The sequence below is a fragment of the Salmo salar genome, chromosome ssa15 (assembly GCF_905237065.1).
Source record: "Salmo salar chromosome ssa15, Ssal_v3.1, whole genome shotgun sequence".
In the NCBI taxonomy this organism is placed as follows: Eukaryota; Metazoa; Chordata; class Actinopteri; order Salmoniformes; family Salmonidae; genus Salmo; species Salmo salar.
In genome coordinates, this window is record NC_059456.1 from 33225529 (window position 1) to 33244648 (window position 19120).

General features: G+C 41.7%; 2 protein-coding genes across 3 annotated transcripts; one reads left to right on the forward strand and one right to left on the reverse strand.

The window, feature by feature from the left end:
* The first annotated feature begins 957 nt into the window (after positions 1-957).
* Positions 958-11708, forward strand: slc35a1 (solute carrier family 35 member A1). Of its 2 annotated transcripts, none has more exons than XM_014144082.2 (8): positions 958-1231; positions 7154-7334; positions 7864-8023; positions 8135-8287; positions 10204-10270; positions 10373-10549; positions 10783-10917; positions 11087-11708. In XM_014144082.2, exons 1-8 carry the CDS (start codon positions 1213-1215, stop codon positions 11212-11214), a joined length of 1020 nt encoding a protein of 339 aa, XP_013999557.1. In that variant the 5' UTR covers positions 958-1212; the 3' UTR covers positions 11215-11708.
* An 82-nt stretch (positions 11709-11790) lies between these two features.
* Positions 11791-14695, reverse strand: cf166 (CF166 protein). The gene is given in 5 exon segments (NM_001165297.1): positions 11791-12672; positions 12804-12875; positions 12965-13114; positions 13337-13480; positions 14202-14695. Coding segments are annotated over 5 exon segments (555 nt in total). The 5' UTR covers positions 14380-14695; the 3' UTR covers positions 11791-12661.
* Between the last annotated feature and the right edge of the window lie 4425 nt (positions 14696-19120).

Consider the following 19120-nt stretch of genomic DNA (forward strand, 5'->3'; position numbering starts at 1 on the left):
TATGGTCTCACAAGGGGTCTGAGGATCTCATCTCGGTACCTAATGGCAGTCAGGCTACCTCTGGCGAGCACATGGAGGGCTGTGCGGCCCCCCAAAGAAATGCCACCCCACACCATGACTGACCCACCGCCAAACCGGTCATGCTGGAGAATGTTGCAGGCAGCAGAACGTTCTCCACGGCGTCTCCAGACTCTGTCACGTCTGTCACGTGCTCAGTGTGAACCTGCTTTCATCTGTGAAGAGCACAGGGCGCCAGTGGCGAATTTGCCAATCTTGGTGTTCTCTGGCAAATGCCAAACGTCCTGCACGGTGTTGGGCTGTAAGCACAACCCCCACCTGTGGACGTCGGGCCCTCATACCACCCTCATGGAGTCTGTTTCTGACCGTTTGAGCAGACACATGCACACTTGTGGCCTGCTGGAGGTCATTTTGCAGGGCTCTGGCATTGCTCCTCCTGCTCCTCCTTGCACAAAGGCGGAGGAGGTTGTTGCCCTCCTACAGCCTCCTCCACGTCTCCTGATGTACTGGCCTGTCTCCTGGTAGCGCCTCCATGCTCTGGACACTACGCTGACAGACACAGCAAACCTTCTTGCCACAGCTCGCATTGATGTGCCATCCTGGATGAGCTGCACTACCTGAGCCACTTGTGTGGGTTGTAGACTCCGTCTCATGCTACCACTAGAGTGAAAGCACCGCCAGCATTCAAAAGTGTCTAAAACATCAGCCATGAAGCTGGCTGATGTTGGATATATGGTGTAAAAAAATTGTCATTAGCTTTTTGGGTAAGGTTGAAAGGCTGTGAGGTTGAGCATCCCATTGCTACTGTTCTAGATGTTTTGCTACATTTCACAGATGGATCCAAGGACCCAGTTAGTGGGCACACAGGAGCAGGTGTTTAAGTTCCTGAATTTGATGTGCAGTCACATAGGGCGGTGCACAATTGGACCAGCGTTGTCGGGGTTAGGCAGTCATTGTAAATAAGAATTTGTTCTTAAATGACTTGCCTAGTTAAATAATGATAAAAAAATTAAAACGTTGGCGGCGTGCACATTTAACGTTGGTTTGCAGACTGCTATTATATAATTGACGAACATCAGCGAATGCTTGACATTTATACATCCGGTGAAAAATCAGTCTCATTGTTCTATCTGTGATACGTTTGGTGACAGGCTGGTTTACTGACAGGCGGCTCGGCAGCTGGATGCATCTTAGATGCAGACAGATGACAATGGTATGAAGTCTGGTTCGTTTGTTATTCAACGTTAAATACCCATTCATTTTACAACGCACCATAACAATCAAGTTAGCTAACCATGGCTAACGGTAAGTGAAATTTGAAATTCTTAGCTACTTGCAATGCTAACGTTAGATAGCCTAGTCTCATGTTTCGAAACCAAACGCAGCAAGCTAGCGTTTAAATCAGTAATATCATTGGGTGTGAATTTATTTGCTAGCAAGTTAAGAAGTGTGTTTTATGTTGCGAACGGAAAAAGAGTCCTCGTCTCTGAATCATGGAAGCGTAAATGCTATGTAGCTAGCTAGTTAGCCAGGTGCAGATTTAGCAAGGTGGTTCTTGCTAAACCAATCCCCCGGCTGCATAGCTAGATTGTTTTTGTAAACAAATTCAGAAAATAAAGAATCACGTCAATAAGTGGCCGTCCACATTAGCCTTTTCAAACTCCATTGTTAAGCTTCATCCCTGGATTCACACTTGTATTCCAAAGCCCTGGGCAAACGGGCAAACACAACTTGCTGATGCGACCAACAATCCTCAGCCACGCGACCATTTGTTACATGTAAGGCATTTATTAGCATATTAGGTCCCCTTGCTGCTAGCATAGCATTTTGTTTTCAACAATGAATGTTTGGAAACATTGCTGCCTTTCTCTGACCTCGGAAACACTTTTGAAATGTGATCTTGCCCCTGCACAGAGAATGCTGTTCACAGACGAGACATCAACTTTTCTGATCCAGGCAAAAACATGCAACAATATTATCATGGATGGTAATATCTAGATAAATGTCAACAGAATAAATTAATAAAAACCGACGGAAATTGAGACCTGTGTGAATCTAGCCACAATAAGGATTAGCCACAATAGTGGAATTTGCGGTAGAGAGAGTCGAAAAACAGCAGGTCCGGGACAAGGTAGCCTACTCGGTGACACTCACAGAACACAACTGTAGAGTTTGTAAACAAATATTAGCGTATTAGCGTCAAAGACAATGTAATCCATGATGGACTGGTATAGTTAATTACCTATATGAATTATCCTAATGGTGATGCACCTTTACACATTTAAATCAGCCCAACGCCCGCCTTGACATGTGCAAAAAATGCATCAAGTCAATCGCTAGGCCTGATATAAGTATAAATACAGTAAAGTACACACTAAAGAGTAAAAAAACATGTAAACAAAATAGTGTTTATTTTTTTTTTACGTAGGCACAACTGCAGACTTCAAGTGCCTGCTAACATCAACAGCCTCCCCCTTTGCTTGAGGAACAAAAGAGGAAGCCCCCCCCCCATTTGTGCCATGTCATGATACCTGGACCACCGATTGAGATGTGCCTTTTAAGTAAATCAAGTGAAAAGGAGACTGGAGAAGGACTTTAATTTGTGCTCCTCCAGTTACACAACCTCCCAATCTCTAATTTGATAGGCCTACCTGTAAAATGGGAGGGGTGTCATATCCCCTTAACCAGAGAAATGGGACATTTACACACTTTGGTTGAACTCAGCTTGGCGATTCTACTTTCAGCTTGATCTCAATTATTGGAGAGAGGCCTCATTGCTTTATCAGGTATGAAGGGTGTCAATAGAGTGCTTTTGTTATTGGCCAATTTTGTTGTTACTGGTACTCTTTGTATATTGGCCTATGTGTTGTTAATTTAATAGGCCTACATCAAATAGTATTGGTCGCATACACATTTAGCAGATGTTATTGCGGGTGTAGCGAAATGCTTATGTTCGTAGCTCCAACAGTGAAATGAGTTGGGGTCAATGTGAATTGAAGTGATTTGAATTTACAAAATGGAGAGAACTTGACATAAATAGCTTCTCCTTGTCCGCTTATTTAGAAGTAAATGGAAATAGATAAGCCTACCTCTTAAATTATTGCATTGGAATATAATTTCTCAAATTGACCCCAACCCTGAGGCCTAAATTTAACACTTAAATGAGATGAGGATCTCCCTGCACTACATGCATTACGGTTCCATAGGCTCTCCAATTCACCTTCATTTACAGTTTTACTCTGTTCAAGTAGACAGTTATCAATAGTTTGTTTCTTTGTTATTAGTCATTAAAAATATACAGGCCTACAGTATTTGGCACCCTCTGCTGGTGATTTGCAGGATGTGCAATGATACACGTAAAAGGAGGGCTGTGATTGCCAACGAGGGTCCATTTTACAGAGAGAAATTGGCATAACTTTAAAACTAGCAGAGATCCAACTCTGGAACTTTGATATGCCTGTAGAGTATGTTCAACAATATATTGTAACATTCCCATTCAAAATATTTATTTTTATTTATGTAAGAAAATTGTAACTGAAATCAGAATCTACTCTTATTATAGGGCAAGCGGTAAAGCTTGATATGACATGTAGTCAGTGATATGTAGCCCAAAATCATGTTTAATGACATTTCATCTTTCAGTCATGCAAGACTTCATGTATGCATATGGTTCCCGCCATAGAGCTAACAATAGGCCCCAATCGCCACACAACCCCCACCCCAAGCGCCACAAGACCCACTTGCCGCGGCTGAGAGATCTTGGGTAAAGAGGCAAGAATTGGTTTAATTTGCATAACTGTTTAAATGCTTAAATTAGACATACTAGAAATAAGGATGTTCTCTTTTGTATTGCATGTTCCTTGGTTTAATAGTTGAGTTTTATTCCCCCCTTATTATTTGTATTTCACAGCAACACCTACAGTCCACAATCTTAATTTAGTTTTAGGATATGTATTTCTAAAATGTTTATTGTTACAAAAACTTTCTTTCCTTAGTTTGTCCTGGTGGTCGGTAATTCTAATCTTTGTGCCTTAGTGGATGATATTGTGCCCATGTCAAACCGAGCTGGTAGCACAGGTCATGCTGACCTGACTTTTGGCTTCATGTCCACTCTCCTGGAGCCAGAGCTCCACATCTGGAGGCAGATGTTTGTGGGATTGTGTTTCCACAAGGCCTTGTCCCGGCCATTGTCTGTCTCTTAGCTCCTGGTAAACAACTTTACAGACAATCCATCCATCCATCGATCAGGCAGGGAAAAGGTTTAAAGAACTCCTCCATGCTGCTCTGTTGAAGTTGACTGAGTAAATCCTTAATTACCATTACTAGTAGCATAAAGGCATGACGTAAGTGAAAATCACAATTTCCACGACCATGTTTTGCAAAGGACTAAAACCCTGGAATGTCACTTGTAATTATTTGCAGGTCTTTGTACATTACTTCCCACGTCGCGTTGACGTTGTAAAGGATCCAAAGTACCAGTAGCAGCTGGCATTGGAGTATGAAGACCAAGTATGGGAGCTAGGTGTGACTTGTGCCTTCCCACTGGTTACCCTGGTCCCACAATAAAGTACACCTGAGTGATGATTATGGGATTGCAATTTTGGCCATGCTGATCAGACACTTCGTTTGAGGGACTGTGGTGCATGGCTGCTACTAGGACTACTTCTGCTGGGATTTAAAGTGTAAGAAGATAACTTCTCATTTTAATCATCACTTTTTTAATCTCTCTTTTTTTCTGCATTTATGCATAGTCCAGTCAAATGAAGTGTCTAATGCATTCATTTCAGGATGGGGGTGGAGGCAAGATTGGCCAGATCTCCAGGACATTTACTTCTAGTGCACCCCCAGCAGGACCCCTGCTTGCAGCCCCACCTGCTCCTCCAATGGCTGGCCTTGTGATCCACAGTGTAAGATGTTAGATTTTAATGTGATTGTTCCTTATTTTCTCTGCACTTGTGCACTATCCAGACCACAAATTATAGGTGTCTAATACCTCAATTATTTCAGCATGGGGGCAGAGGCAAGGTTGGACGCCCAGCGGCTGTCGCTCCATCAGTTCAGCCGTGTGGAGGCAAATAAGTACTTTCAGGCGACCCGCAGGGTATGTTATTTACTGTTATAGGTAGAAATGTCATCAATATATGTTTAAGTGTGCATGTGTTGAAAAGTATTTAGTAATCAATGCGAAACCTAAAATATCCATATGATTACAGGGTAAAGTGAACAGTGCTGTTATCTGCAGCACCAGGATCACCCTTGAGGGTCAGCGTGACAGGGAGGTGGACGTCCTGTTCAGTCACCATTCTACCACACCGATTTTTACTAATCAACTGCTCAACATTACCAAGAGTATTAGAATCTGGTCGAGAACAAAATCTCAAACAGCCTGCAGCTCGTAAAGAGCAGGTGGGGGAAGCCCTGATGGGTGAAGAGCAGCCCTGATGGGTGAACTGTTATTCTTCAATCTACTTTATTCTACATTTTGTTGTAAATATTTCATGGGTGTATGTTGATTTGTGTATTTTCCAGGAGCTTGCTCGGTTGTCTTATTAAAAAGAGATCAGGGAAGAATTTGTCCGTTTCTCCTATATTGGCTGAAATGGGTTACTGTTTTATCTTCCCTCTGGAAAGTTGTTTCTTTAAATAAATACTGAATAAAACATTTATTTTGCAATTTGTTATTATTGGGTATCTTAAATACTGTCACCGGGTAGGCTGATACCCGTGGACCTAAGATCCATAGGTAAGGCTGTACATTGCAAGATGAATGTTCAATACACTGTAGGTTGAGTGTTGAACTTCATGTGGCTAGTTTCACACTGGTTTCAAAGTCCCTCAAATAAGTGCATTGACGCTAATATTTGTGAAAACTCATCACAGTTATGTCCTGTGGGTGTCACTTATATAGACCGATACTCCATTTCACGGGTGATCAATCTCTAGTTTAGGCTCTACTGTCTAATATGAGTTCAACAGTGAACATGTATAATAGGCTTAATGTGGCTCATTTCACACTGGTTTTTAGAGTTGCACTGTAAGAGCTAAGATGCTAATATTTGTGTATACTCTACATAGTTTTGTTCTGTGGGTGTCACCGAGTAGGCTGATACCTCATTTTATGGGTGCACAATCTCTAGTATAACCTGTATAGTATGCCCTCAATGCAAATGTGGGGATTTCAAGTTTTTTTCTGTTAATTGACAATTTGTATTTAATTTTGGATTTGTTTAGGCATATCTAGTCCAAATATGGCTTGATTCTACTGTTTGGAAGGCTCCTGTGTGGTGCAGCGGTCTAAGGCACTGCATCTCAGTGCTAGTGGCGTCACTACAATCCCTGGTTTGTATCCAGGCTGTGTCACATCCGGCCGTGATTGGAGTCCCATAGGGCGGCGCACAATTGGCCCAGCGTCGTCCAGGTTTGGCCGGGGTAGGCCGTCATTATAAATAAGAATTTGTTCTTAACTGACTTCCCTAGTTGTGGCTAGCGTCACACAGGTGAAATTGAGCGTTTGCTGCCCTTCCAGCTGTAGAGTAGGGAGACTTTCGACACACCCACTCGCCTGCTACCCATACTTGGGAGTTTGTGGCTTCAGTTGGCTAGCTGTCTATGTGAGATGTTAGCCAGCCAGCATAGCACCTGTTTTTGTACGCCATAGCAACCAATGTATTTGAAAGGATGAATGTATTTTTTTTGTCAGACTTTTGTCCTCAGATGGAAGGATGAAAGGGTATACATTTACTTATCAAAATAGCTACAGAACGCATCACAAGCATATGCAAATTAAGTGAAAGTGCAGCTTTTGTGATTGGAAAATGAGTTGTTCTGACCCTTTGTCACAATGTCTATTTTTGTATCATGTTTCTGGGGCTAGCCCCGAAAAGTCAGTGCTAACCTTGCTCCTGAGCAGGGCCAGCTAGCCCTGGGCTAAGGTTGGTGCTAGCCCATTTTAGAATGTTCAAGTGTGAACACTCACTTAGCCCCAGGCTAAAATCTCCCATAGCCCAGGACTAAGCAGGCTCTTAGCAGTGTGAACATGCCTAGTATGTGTGATTTCTGGTTCCTTGCCCCACTGACCTACTTGCTGTCAACTTTACACTTTCTGCTGTCAAGACTCTCTGTCCTCTCTCCACAGAGCCAGTGAGTGTGATGTTCAAGGTGTACTGTCTGTCAGTGATGACAATGGTGGCAGCAACTTACACTGTGGTATTACGATACACAAGGACAATATCATCAACAGCTATGTACTTCTCTACAACAGCAGTATGCGTAACAGAGGTTATTAAATTGTTCTTGAGCCTTGGGATGTTGACCAAGTAAGTAGGCTTTATCTAGGGCCCTGCTTTGCCACCTATTCTATATCCTGTGTTTTCATGACAGACCAAATAATGTTCCAAATCCATGTGTAAACTAAACAAGTGATTACTATCCAAGTGGTCTCAGCCTTGAATAAATATATAGAATACCCTTGAAGGGATTGACATTATGGTTTGCCATATTGCCCGGGCAAGTGACCTGAGCAGTTGCAAGCTGAGCCTGCCCTGTGGTAGCCCCATTAGGCAGATTATATATATATATATATTTTTTTTTACACTGATTACCAACATGCAAAGAATTCCAGTAGTTGTATTTGTTGTTCCTCCTGTGTGTAGGTGAAAATAGCTACTTTAATTAAACTGATGATAATCTTCGAGCAACCAAAAAATAGTCCTGACTTGCCCGATAGGCGAGTGCCTTTCAGACCTTAAATGTCAATCCCTGCCTTATATTGAGTATTTTGTTGAAATAATTAATGCCACAGTTGCTCAACTTTTGTACATGTTTGTCTTAATTTTCACCTTGCAGAGAAGCTGGCAGCTTTGGCAGGTTAAAAGCATCCATAGTTGAACATGTGTTTCAGAGTCCAAAAGAGCTGCTGAAACTGAGTGTTCCCTCTGTGGTCTATGCGATTCAGAATAACATGGCCTTCATTGCCCTGAGCAATCTTGATGCAGCTGTGTATCAGGTATTAACTTGAAATTAAATGATTTCTTCAGAAAACTGCACATTAATAATTGACTTGAATACTTCCTTCCTGGTTCATATGCTCACTGTTCCACTGCATCTCCCTACCAAGGTGACCTATCAGTTGAAGATCCCGTGCACAGCCCTGTGCATGGTCCTAATGCTGAACCGCTCTCTCAGCAGGCTGCAGTGGTTGTCTGTCTGCATGCTGTGTGGGGGTGTTGCTTTGGTCCAGTGGAAACCTGTAGAGGCCACTAAAGTCCAGGTACCCTTGGTATTTGTCTAGCATTCTTTTTTAAATTTAACCTGCATTTATCTAAAAACACCCATTTGAGGTCAGAAGACTTATTTTACAAGGGAGACCTAGCCAATGGGAATGTCAAGTATATACTGGTTCATTGATGATGTTCTAATTAAGCAATATGACACGAGGGGGTGTGGTATTCAGTGCTTTTGGAAAGTATTCAGACCCCTTCACTTTTTCCATATTTTGTTACGTTACAGCCTTATTCTAAAATGGATTAAATTGTGTGTTTTTTTTCTCAGTCTAGACAATACCCCATAATGACAAAGCAAAAACAGGCTTTTAGAAATGTTTGCAAGTTGATAAAAAAAAACTGACAATTCAGACCCTTTACTCAGTACTTTGTTGAAGCGCCTTTGGCAGTGATTACACCCTCGTCTTCTTTGGTATGACGCTACAAGCTTGGCACACCTGTATTTGGGGAGTTTCTCCCATTTTTCTCTGCAGATCCTCTCAAGTTCTGTCAGGTTGGATGGGGAGCGTCACTGCACAACTATTTTCAGGTCTCTTCAGAGATGTTAGATCGGGTTCAAGTCCAGCTCTGACTAGGCCACTCAAGGACATTCAGAGTTGTCCGAATCCACTCCTGCGTTGTCTTGGCTGTGTGCTTAGGGTCGTTGTCCTGTTGGAAGGTGAACCTTCGCCCCAGGCTGAAGTCCTGAGCGCTCTGGAGCAGGTTTTCATCAAGGATCTCTCTGTACTTTGTTCCGTTCAGCTTTCCCTCGATCCTGACTAGACTCCCAGTCCCTGCCGCTGAAAAATATTCCCACAGCATGATGCTGCCACCACCATGCGTGAAGCAGGGATGGTGCCAGGTTTGATCCAGATGTGACGCTTGGGATTCCGGTCAAAGCGTTCAATCTTGGTTTTATCAGACCAGACAATCTTGTTCCACATGGTTTAAGAGTTCTTTAGGTGCCTTTTGGCAAACTCCAAGTGGGTTGTCATGTGCCTTTTACTGAGGAGTGGCTTCCATCTGGCCACTCTACCATAAAGCCCTGATTGGTGGAGTGCTGCAGAGATGGTTGTCCTTCTGGAAGGTTCTCCCATCTCCACAGAGGAAGTCTGGAGCTTTGTCAGAGTGACCATCAGGTTCTTGGTCACCTCCCTGACCAAGGCCCTTCTCCCATGATTGCTCAGTTTGGCTGGGTGCCAGCTCTAGGAAGAGTCTTGGTGGTTCCAAACGGCTTCCATTTAAGAAGGGTGGAGGCCACTGTGTTTTAGGGGACCTTCAATGCTGCAGACATTTATTGGTACCCTTACCCAGATCTGTGCCTCAACACAATCCTGTCTCGGAGCTCAATTCCTTCCACCTCATGGCTTAGTTTTTGCACTGACATGCACTGTCAACTGTGGGACCTTATACAGATAGACTTTCCAAATCATGTCCAATCAATTGAATTTACCACAGGTGGACTCCAAGTTGTAGAAACATCTCAAGGATGATCAATGGAAACAGTATAGCAAAGAGTCTGAATATGTTTTTGTTTTTTTTAGATACATTTGCAAGAATTTCAAAAAAATCTGTTTTAAATATATATTTTAGAATAAGGCTGTAACCTAACAATGTGGAAAGAGTGAAGGGATCTGAATACTTTCTGAATGCACTGTATGGCGGTTATACCACGGCTAAGGGCTTTTCTTATGCACGACGCAACACGGAAGGCCTAGATACAGCCCTTAGCCATAGTATATTGGCCATATAACACAAACCCCTGAGGTGCCTTATTGCTATTATAAACTGGTTACCAACACCATTAGAACAGTAAAAATATTTGTTTTGTCATACCAGTGGTATATGGTTTGATATCAGCATTCAGGGTTCATAATGGCTTGTTTAGAATCCAAGGATGTTACACATGTTCTAATCTTATCAGGTTGAGCAGAACCCTTTTTGGGGGTTCATGGCCATTGCTGTCGCTGTATTCTGCTCCGGATTTGCAGGTAATGTATCTTCGTTTTTATCTTCATACCTTTAATAATCCATAACATAATTTATGACTGTAATGGCAGGTTATATTTAATTGTGTCACTTTGTTTGAACAGGTGTGTACTTTGAAAAGGTCCTGAAGAGTTCAGACACATCCCTATGGGTGCGGAACATCCAGATGTACCTGTCTGGCATCGTGGTCACCCTCGCTGGTGTTTACATGACTGAGGGTACTCAGGTTATACAGAAAGGCTTCTTCTACGGTTACACGCATTGGGTGTGCTTTGTAGTTTGTGAGTCAAATTTCAAGCTTGATACATAAACACAATCATGTTTTTTTTTTCAGCAGTTGTCACAAAGTGCTATATAGATACCCATCCTAAAACCCCAAAGAGCAAGCAAGGCAGATTTTTTATGCAATTAAGGTTTTCTTGCTATTCTACCATGCTTGGGGATATGTTTATTATTTTCTTAACCTGAATTTGTCTTGTACATTGAAGTTACATTTGTTATTTTATCCTTCCAGTTCTGGCCAGTGTGGGTGGTTTGTACACATCAGTGGTGGTGAAGTACACAGACAATATCATGAAAGGCTTCTCTGCTGCAGCCGCCATCGTTCTCTCTACTGTGGCATCTGTCGCTCTGTTTGGGCTACAGATAAGTGAGTCGATCAATCAGATCTCTGTGGGGAGGGACTATCATAAGTTACTGGGCTTTGACACTCAAGTGTTAATATATCTTATAAAAATAGAATCTGACCAACATTTTGTCTGCGAGTGAATTTATAGTCCATTGCAGGTTTTCAGTAACCATTTTCTCTTTTCTTTCAGCTGTTAACTTCGCCAGTGGAGCAATGCTGGTGTGTATCTCCATATACCTTTATGGACTCCCAAAACAAGACACCACCAAGCTTCCAAGAGCAGACAAGGATGCCAAGCAGAAACTGATCACTGTTTGAGGCCTGGAAGAACTTAAAGATTTATGGCTGGACCTGCCCGAGGCCCTCTTTCACACTGCAGTCTGTTGCGTATAGAATAAGAGCGTCGGCAAGGAACTTTAATAATTTATCATTAATGCTGGAGCATAAATTAAGGGAAGGGATTTAAAAATACACTTATACTTCAATATTCTGTGGGGATTGTGGAGCTGAGGCATAGAAAATAAATACCTGTTTGACTGTTACTGCTGTTAGTCATGGACAATAGTTATGAATATTTGTCAGTCATTCCACTTGTCACAGTACTAAATGTATATACACAGCTGACAGTCTCATCTGGGAGAGAGCCTGGACAATTACATGTTATTTGAAAGTCATTGTTGTAGCTGTCATTATCTATAATTCAATCTTGGGTTCTCTGTTTTGAACATTCAAAATACATTTGTTGACCCTCAATGTTTTAATGGCAATGTTACTGAACTATGGTAATAAATCTGAACTATTGTGCATTGCCAGAGATGTCAACTACAATTTTTTCTTATGAAAAATACCACAATGTCAAACCAGAACACCCTTTAATGTATAGCTTTTATTATTTCTCTCTTCCCAACCCAAGTCCATTAATCTACATAGCGAATTAAAAGATAAGTAAATGGAACAAAAGTCAAGCAAAACTACATAATGTACATAGGTCATTTACCAGTACAATCTAACCACAACTGATAAAAGGCCAGGATGTCCTCTTCTGGAGTCTAGGCCAGAAGATTCCTTAGTTTATCCACTATTTTGTAGTGACCACCATCCCCTGCAAAGATACATGTTGATTTGCTAAAAAATGTGGCATCTTTGCAACAAACATATTTATGGAACAAAAACTGTGGCAGAAGAGTCGTAGCCTGTGCCAGTCTGTTTGGGCTGTAATGCCAACTTGTTATTCATTGTCTGGGCTTGACAAGGACAGCAATCTAGTTGGCAAGAGCACAAACACATCTGCGACAAGGCTAGCAGAGTTGGGAATGGCAGGTCACTAACAAAAAAGGCATCAGAAAAAACCCATAATAAATATCAATACAGCAATGAAAACAGAGGCCACTGGTAGAGTAATAGGTAGCAGAGGTCCATATATGCGTTGCCAGGAGCAGACCAAGGTTTCATACAAAATTGCACCCTATTCCCTCTATAGTGCACTAATTTTGACGAGAGCCATATGGGCATTAATCAAAAGTACTGCACTATACAGGAAATAGGGTGCCATTTGGGACACAACCCAAATTCCAGACGAAGAGAACGTAGTTGCCACTGACAGACGTTTGAGGCAGCCTGTGCCCACAGGGGAGATATGGCACTGCTACAAGTTCAACTACACCCACTGAGTCTCTGGAGAATACAGTTGGCAGAGAATCAGCTGGGGAGTTTTCAGCAATAATAAAATGGGGAAACTGGTATTCCATCAAACATGGGGTTTCACTCAGGAAACATCTGGAGAGGGAGAGAGAGCAGCTATAAATACAGATTAATGGAAACAAAGGTCAACATTCAGCATGGTACAGAATTGACGGGTGTTTTTCAAGGGGGAGGCATGTCGCTGATAAAGTAAGTTTGTTACTCACAGCTAGCAGGTTGCTCTCCAAATCGCCGCATTAGCTGATCGTGAGTGAACTTAACGAAAGCATCATATTGCTCTGCAAAAAGAGCGAAAGGTCAGAACAATGGATTGCGCAATACATTCTTCTGCAGAAAACAAGTCACAGAAACAGTTTCTCTGACATACCTGCTAGTTTTGTTGTCAATATTTCATCATACTCTTCCCTTATCTTCTCCTCTCGTTCTTTAAGCAGTCGTTCACAGATCATCCCAACCTGTCTCAAGGTAAACAGAGGCTGCTCTTTTCTAGATGGGGAGACAGCACCAGAGGACGTACCTGTATGGAGAATGAGAGTATATTATCAGGGAGAACGTTCTCAAAACCACTTACCCTAAAATAATTCTGACATTAAATGAAGCCAAGAGGCATACAACTGCAAGCTAACAAATGGGATAGAAATTGTTGTGGGACAACCAATTGTATCCAGTTGATGAAGGCCCTAAGACCTGTCTTTATTCTTACTGATGTCTTTCCTGAGTAAAAGCAGACTGGACATACCTGGCAGACTGGATCCACTAAGGATGGAGCTATGCGGTTGTGACTCCAGGGGACAACAGACCTCTGTCTGCTGAATGCTGTTCTCCAGGTGCCTTCGCTTCTGCATCCGTTTGTACTCTTGCTTGATATTGTGCAGGATTTGCTCTGGATTGGAGAACAAGGGCAAGATTTGGTTAGGGCAAGTGAATCAATTATTCCAAATATCATTTGCACAACATACTCTAGTAATATACTTTGTTAGTGTAGTTATACTTTAAGTAACTAACCACAATATGACATTAATTTGAGAAGTGAAGCAGTAAAACTCTAGTTAGCCACTTCCCTAGAAAATGAGAACCCCATCTCAAGCCCTCCCGAGGCAGTTCCTGTGCACAGCCATTTGAGACAAGGGGTGTGCCAATCCTAGCCATGTTAGAGTATTATACTGCCAAAATATGGTGACATGGCATCATCCTATGTTGCTGGTAAAGTGTTTCAGCTAAATGTCTGGCTAAATGTAAAATGAAGCTCATTTAAAATATCTGACTAGGCTAACGTTAGCTACAGTAGTTAGCTTAGTTCGTTGGTTGAAGGTTTATGACCGACCTAGCTGCCATGCTAAGTTGCTAGCTAGCAAACAACATTTATGGACAGTTAGTATGTTAACTAACGTCAAGTCTGTCGTTACCACAAGCTAGCCAACAACACATGCAAAGTGTTTACAAGCTTATCAGTAGGTAAGTTACTAGTTGTAACGTTACGCCAATTGAGTTTACCTAGCCAGCTAACGATTTGTCAGTTAACTTCACACGAAAATACCCTAACACATTTCATTAATAAATTCCCATGCATGCCTCAAATCTAGTAGCTATGAAATGTTGCTAACCGGTTGTGAGTCTGGACGACACTTCTCCAAATGGCGAGGGCTCCATACGCAGATATTTTTGGGGTGATGAGGTGTAAGCGGCTGGAGACATTGGGGCGCATCTCCTCCTTTTGGGGGACGCCTGGTTAATCAATGGATCGAAATCCATAGTCCTTTTCAAAGTAGCCCCACAAGCCATTCCGTTTACAATATCTTCTCGCTATAAAAACGAGAAAGCTGTGGTTTTCGCTATCAGAGGGCACAACTACCAGAGTTCCTGTGACTGGGCCCCTCCACTGCCGTTCTTCTCCGACTAACGTTACCTCAAGGAAAATTCCGGTTAGAAATAAATGGCGTAGTTGTTTCGCTTCTGTGAGTCTTAATAGCATCCAAATCGCAGACCCTGTAATGGCCGAGTGTTAGTTGAAATTAATTTAGTCAATCTTTTTAGGTGAATTATTATATACAACCAGATGATAGTAGATTTCGGACACGTACTTCCTTCTGCCAGTGTCGTTGACAAATTCTTTCCTTGATGACAACCAACATGGCGTCAAATTCTGAGCTAATGGGCATGCGCAATTAATGATTGTTGTGCTGGTATATGTAGTGTACTTGCCATACAGTTTACATTCGTTCATATCCAATAGTTGGGCTTTTGCACTACATTCCCCACAAACCATGAATACCAAAAGCACCTACCAAATTTAAATTCTCCAGTACGTTCAAACGATTTGAAGAATTTGAATAAAGCTATTAGTTAATCACTAACCAAGAACAGAACGTTTCAAAAGGTGTCCCCCTGTCATTGTAAAGGGTGGTCTCATTTCTGAATGTGCAAATCGGATTCAACTTAATTTTATTGTTCTTGTAAATAACAGTTATGTGGTAGACCTATTCTCGATTGTTCAGGGCCGATTCAACTTAATTTTATTGTTCTTGTAAATAACAGTTATGTGGTAGACCTATTCTCGATTGTTCAGGGCCCAGTTTCCCGACAGTGATGTAATTTAGGTTTACAAGTGTTTAAAAGATGCATCTTCCCTACAACGGCCGAAGATCCCAAAACACAACGAGAGAACGGTCTCTAACGGCTTCTGCATGCTTCGGTTAGGCTAAACCACCCAATTAGACTACAATCAAGTAGGGCCGCTAGAACGAATCAGTTGGATGGGCCTTTGATTTCCATAGATGGACACGTTTTTTCACGAGACCTCGGGTGTTAATAGTAAAGACCATAAGCAGTTCTTGAGTTTCAAGTTTTTGGAAGCTTACAATTTATCCTACCATTTCTACGTGCCAATTATGATTGTTGTTATATGCGCATTTTCGTGGAACAGTTTAATTTCAATAATAACGTTTTTGTTTATCCTGATAAGTAATGGTCCTTTCAATCACATACATCTCTCTACTCTGCCTGTCTGCACCCCTTTCTATCTGTCTTGATTTGAGCTGTCCCTAGCGAACTTGCAACATTGTATCAACTAGTTAGCCTATTCAGATTTTCCAGCACCAGTGAACTCAGGACAGACTGCTGTTTTTATCAAGTTTCCACTGGATATATGGAATCATCAGATCATGATATTTTGTTCTTTCACACCAGAGGCTTGGTGATTATCGAGTTTGGAAAGATTTTTCAAATATTGAGGAACTATCATTCGCAATGAATGTAAAAAAAATAATAAAAAAAACTGACTTTGTTGACTTACTGTGTGAGGTGAAAAATAAACTACTGAGAAACTAAGCTTATTAGTGATGGATGTGGTGAGTTATGACAATCAAAAATCAGACATTGCCAAATGGGCAATTTCCTACTTTTGCACTCAGCATGCCAGTTAGGCCTACTTCTAGAAATTATGGTAGGCAAATGACGGGGGGTTAACGGTACATTTACTAGGCCTACTGGTGACAAGCAAAGGGTAATTGCTAAAAAATAAACGGTCAAAGGGCAAACAATTCACATAATGAAACAATGAATGTGCAATAATTGGCGGGAGACAGCTGAGCGCATTCTGGATAGCAGATTACATATTCTAGAGAGATAAACACATATCTCCGCCACACACCCCTCCCCTTCTTCTTTTGCCACCTTTTAAATGTTACTTCAGACACATCTTCACACATATTTTAGATGCTTATCACTGACAGCCGCAACTCAATCAGCTAGACCTATTGCCACGCAATCATTTTAGCCAATGCAATATCAATTTGGCCTTGTTTTGCTACAGACATAGAAATTGGGATAAACTGGTCCATAGAAGACTGCGTTGCTGTGGGTCACGGAATAGGCCTACTTGACTGAGTGGGTGGAGGTGCTGGCTCCACCACTTTCACTAGCAGGCCGGCTAGTTTCTCCAAGCTCCGCTACAGCTAGCTTCACAGTTGGGTGCACAGTTCGCATATGCCGGTGTTGGTTGTGCGTAGAACCGGCTTTGTATGAGATTTTGTTTTGGCAAATTATACACTGTGCTCTAACATTGTCTACATTATTCAAATGCTACTGTGCTTCAGACTCATTTTCCAGCTGTTGTTTTCACAGCTGTCCTTCCTCACTCTCCTCGGCTGCTAAGTGTGTGACTGTGAGTGAGTTGGCTCGGCCCCCCCTCACGCATCTTTGGTTCATTGGTTGACATTGCGTTTCTAATTGACAGGAACAACAGGTGAGACTGTTAGTCTGAGCAGCCAGTCAGAACGAATGTGTGTGCGCTTGAGCATTTAGGGCTATATTGTAATGACCTGACTAGATCATAAAGGAACAATTGTCCAGACAGAGGGTTGAGTTTACGAATTGACGGTTTATTAATCCAACTTTACACAGGCTACTGTTTGGCCGTAGCCCACGCCAAATAAATGAAAGATACCCCACAAACCAACCGTGACCTTCTCTTGTGAAGCGCAGACTTAAGAGAAAGAACAATGGCTAAACCTGGTCTTAAAACCAATGCTCCATCCCACTGCCCAACCCCCCTCCACGCCACTCCGCCAACCACCAGGATGCCCGGCATTAGAACATTCCAGGCATTCCCGTGATTGGCAGATAGCAGGTTGATTGGCATGTCGGACCCCGCGAACACTGGGTACTGGTAAGTACAACACAACTAATAGCCTAACACATAACACACAGCTGTCTGTGCGGGTCGCTACAATATTATTTTATTTATTCTTTCGTTCTTTGAATTAGTTAATTATATGAATTTAAATCGTTTGATTATTCATATCTTTATTTTTTAAATATTTTTTATAAATAGATTCGGCTTTTCTCATATGCGAGCCGGCTCCCAACGTTCACCTACAAGAGCCGGCTCTAGTTGGTTGCGAGATACAGAAGAATAAGAATAACATACAGAAGAAGAGAGAATATTTCCACAGCTCCACGAGCTTTTTTCGCGATTGGCGAAAGCATCATATTTGTAGTAAGTTTTAAGGTTTAGCATCGGGTTTAGGTTTCCTGAACAGCTTTTACGAAAGTTAAGTCGATGTGTAAGTTAACGTTAGACCTTTGGCTCCATTAACAGACTGTTAACCAGATAAGATAGATCGGTTCCCAATTTAGGCCAACATTATGTTTACATCTGTGCTAGTAATACACGCATATACAGTGCAGTGTTGTAATTTACAGTATACGAATGTTTAGCTAATGTGGGGTAACTACTAGGCTACAACTGTCAGTGTTCAGAAAGTTAACATTCAGCAATTTGAAATCCATTAACTCAGTTAGATTTTCGTACTTGAACGCAAAACGAACAATTGTTATTATCAATCTGTTAACGTTACTGAAAAGATTACCACAATTTGCAGAAAGCCTGTTTGCCATCGTAAAGGTGTAATAAATTATAGCTAGCTAAGTTACTGCAGAGTAGGACAAACGTTAGCCATGATCTGACTTGTAACATAGGCTGGTAGTTGATTTTAAGGTACAGTTATGAAAGTGGGGATTTGTAATTAAGATTGGACAAAAATGTGGGTAATTGGATGCTTAGATCTAACCATAGACTGTCTTATTTTTGCATAGTGTCAATTAAAAATGAAAAGAAAGTGAGAGATATCAGACTTCTTTTTAAAGAAGCACAAACAGGCAGATCAGGTGCAAACAGACCCAAGCCCTTGCATCACTACTGGACCCCAGAGCAGCTCCCTACCTGAGTGTGGTCAGACTTCACAAGGACCCAGTCTACCACCACCAGGTCAGAGCATCTACCAGCCAGTCAGTCGCATGCCCAGTTCAGAATTCAAGTTTAGCTTCAGTTTGTAATAGGTGATTTTGTCAGATTAAGCCTCACTTTAAATCGATGGTTGTTGATTCATGTGTGTTCTTGTTTTGATGGCTATGCCATTTTTATTATACACTAAAGGTTCTTGTGTTATTTTAATGTAATAGATGTATCAAGGGATGACACAGAGAACTCTGGTTTTGAGCAAGACAGTGGGCCAGAGCTGCCAGGAGATGTCATCAAGCCCCTCGCAACTGCATCAAACACCAGATATGCTGTTCCAAAAGGACCCAATGGTAGGCCACCATACTTTAAACTACACATTTTAGTTAGCAGCTGTTAGTATCTAATTATACATTTCCATAGAGATATGACACATTATTTAACGTGTCATTTTTTGACCATCTTAGAAGAAATAGCAAAGCATGACCCTCTCATAGAGAAAAGGATGAATGCATGTGGCAATGCTAAGTACACAAGCCACCAAATCCAAAATGAAGTTCTTGAGGGCTGAGCTGAGATGGTAAAAAGTGAAATAATAAGAGAAGTAAAAAGAAAGTGAAGTTTTTAGTGTAATTGCAGATGAAACCAAAGGTTTTAAGAAAAAAATAACAAATGTCTTTAGTTGTGATGTACTATTACAACGGGGCCATCCACAAAAGATTTTACACTTTCAGTCAGCTGAAAGCTTAGATGCAGCAGGTCTCACAAAAATTATAATTGATTGCC

Coding starts and splice junctions, on each gene's coding strand:
- slc35a1 (XM_014144082.2), top strand. Junction 8,288..10,203: donor TAGAGGCCACTAAAGTCCAG/GTACCCTTGGTA, acceptor TAATCTTATCAG/GTTGAGCAGAACCCTTTTTG. Junction 10,271..10,372: donor ATTCTGCTCCGGATTTGCAG/GTAATGTATCTT, acceptor TTGTTTGAACAG/GTGTGTACTTTGAAAAGGTC.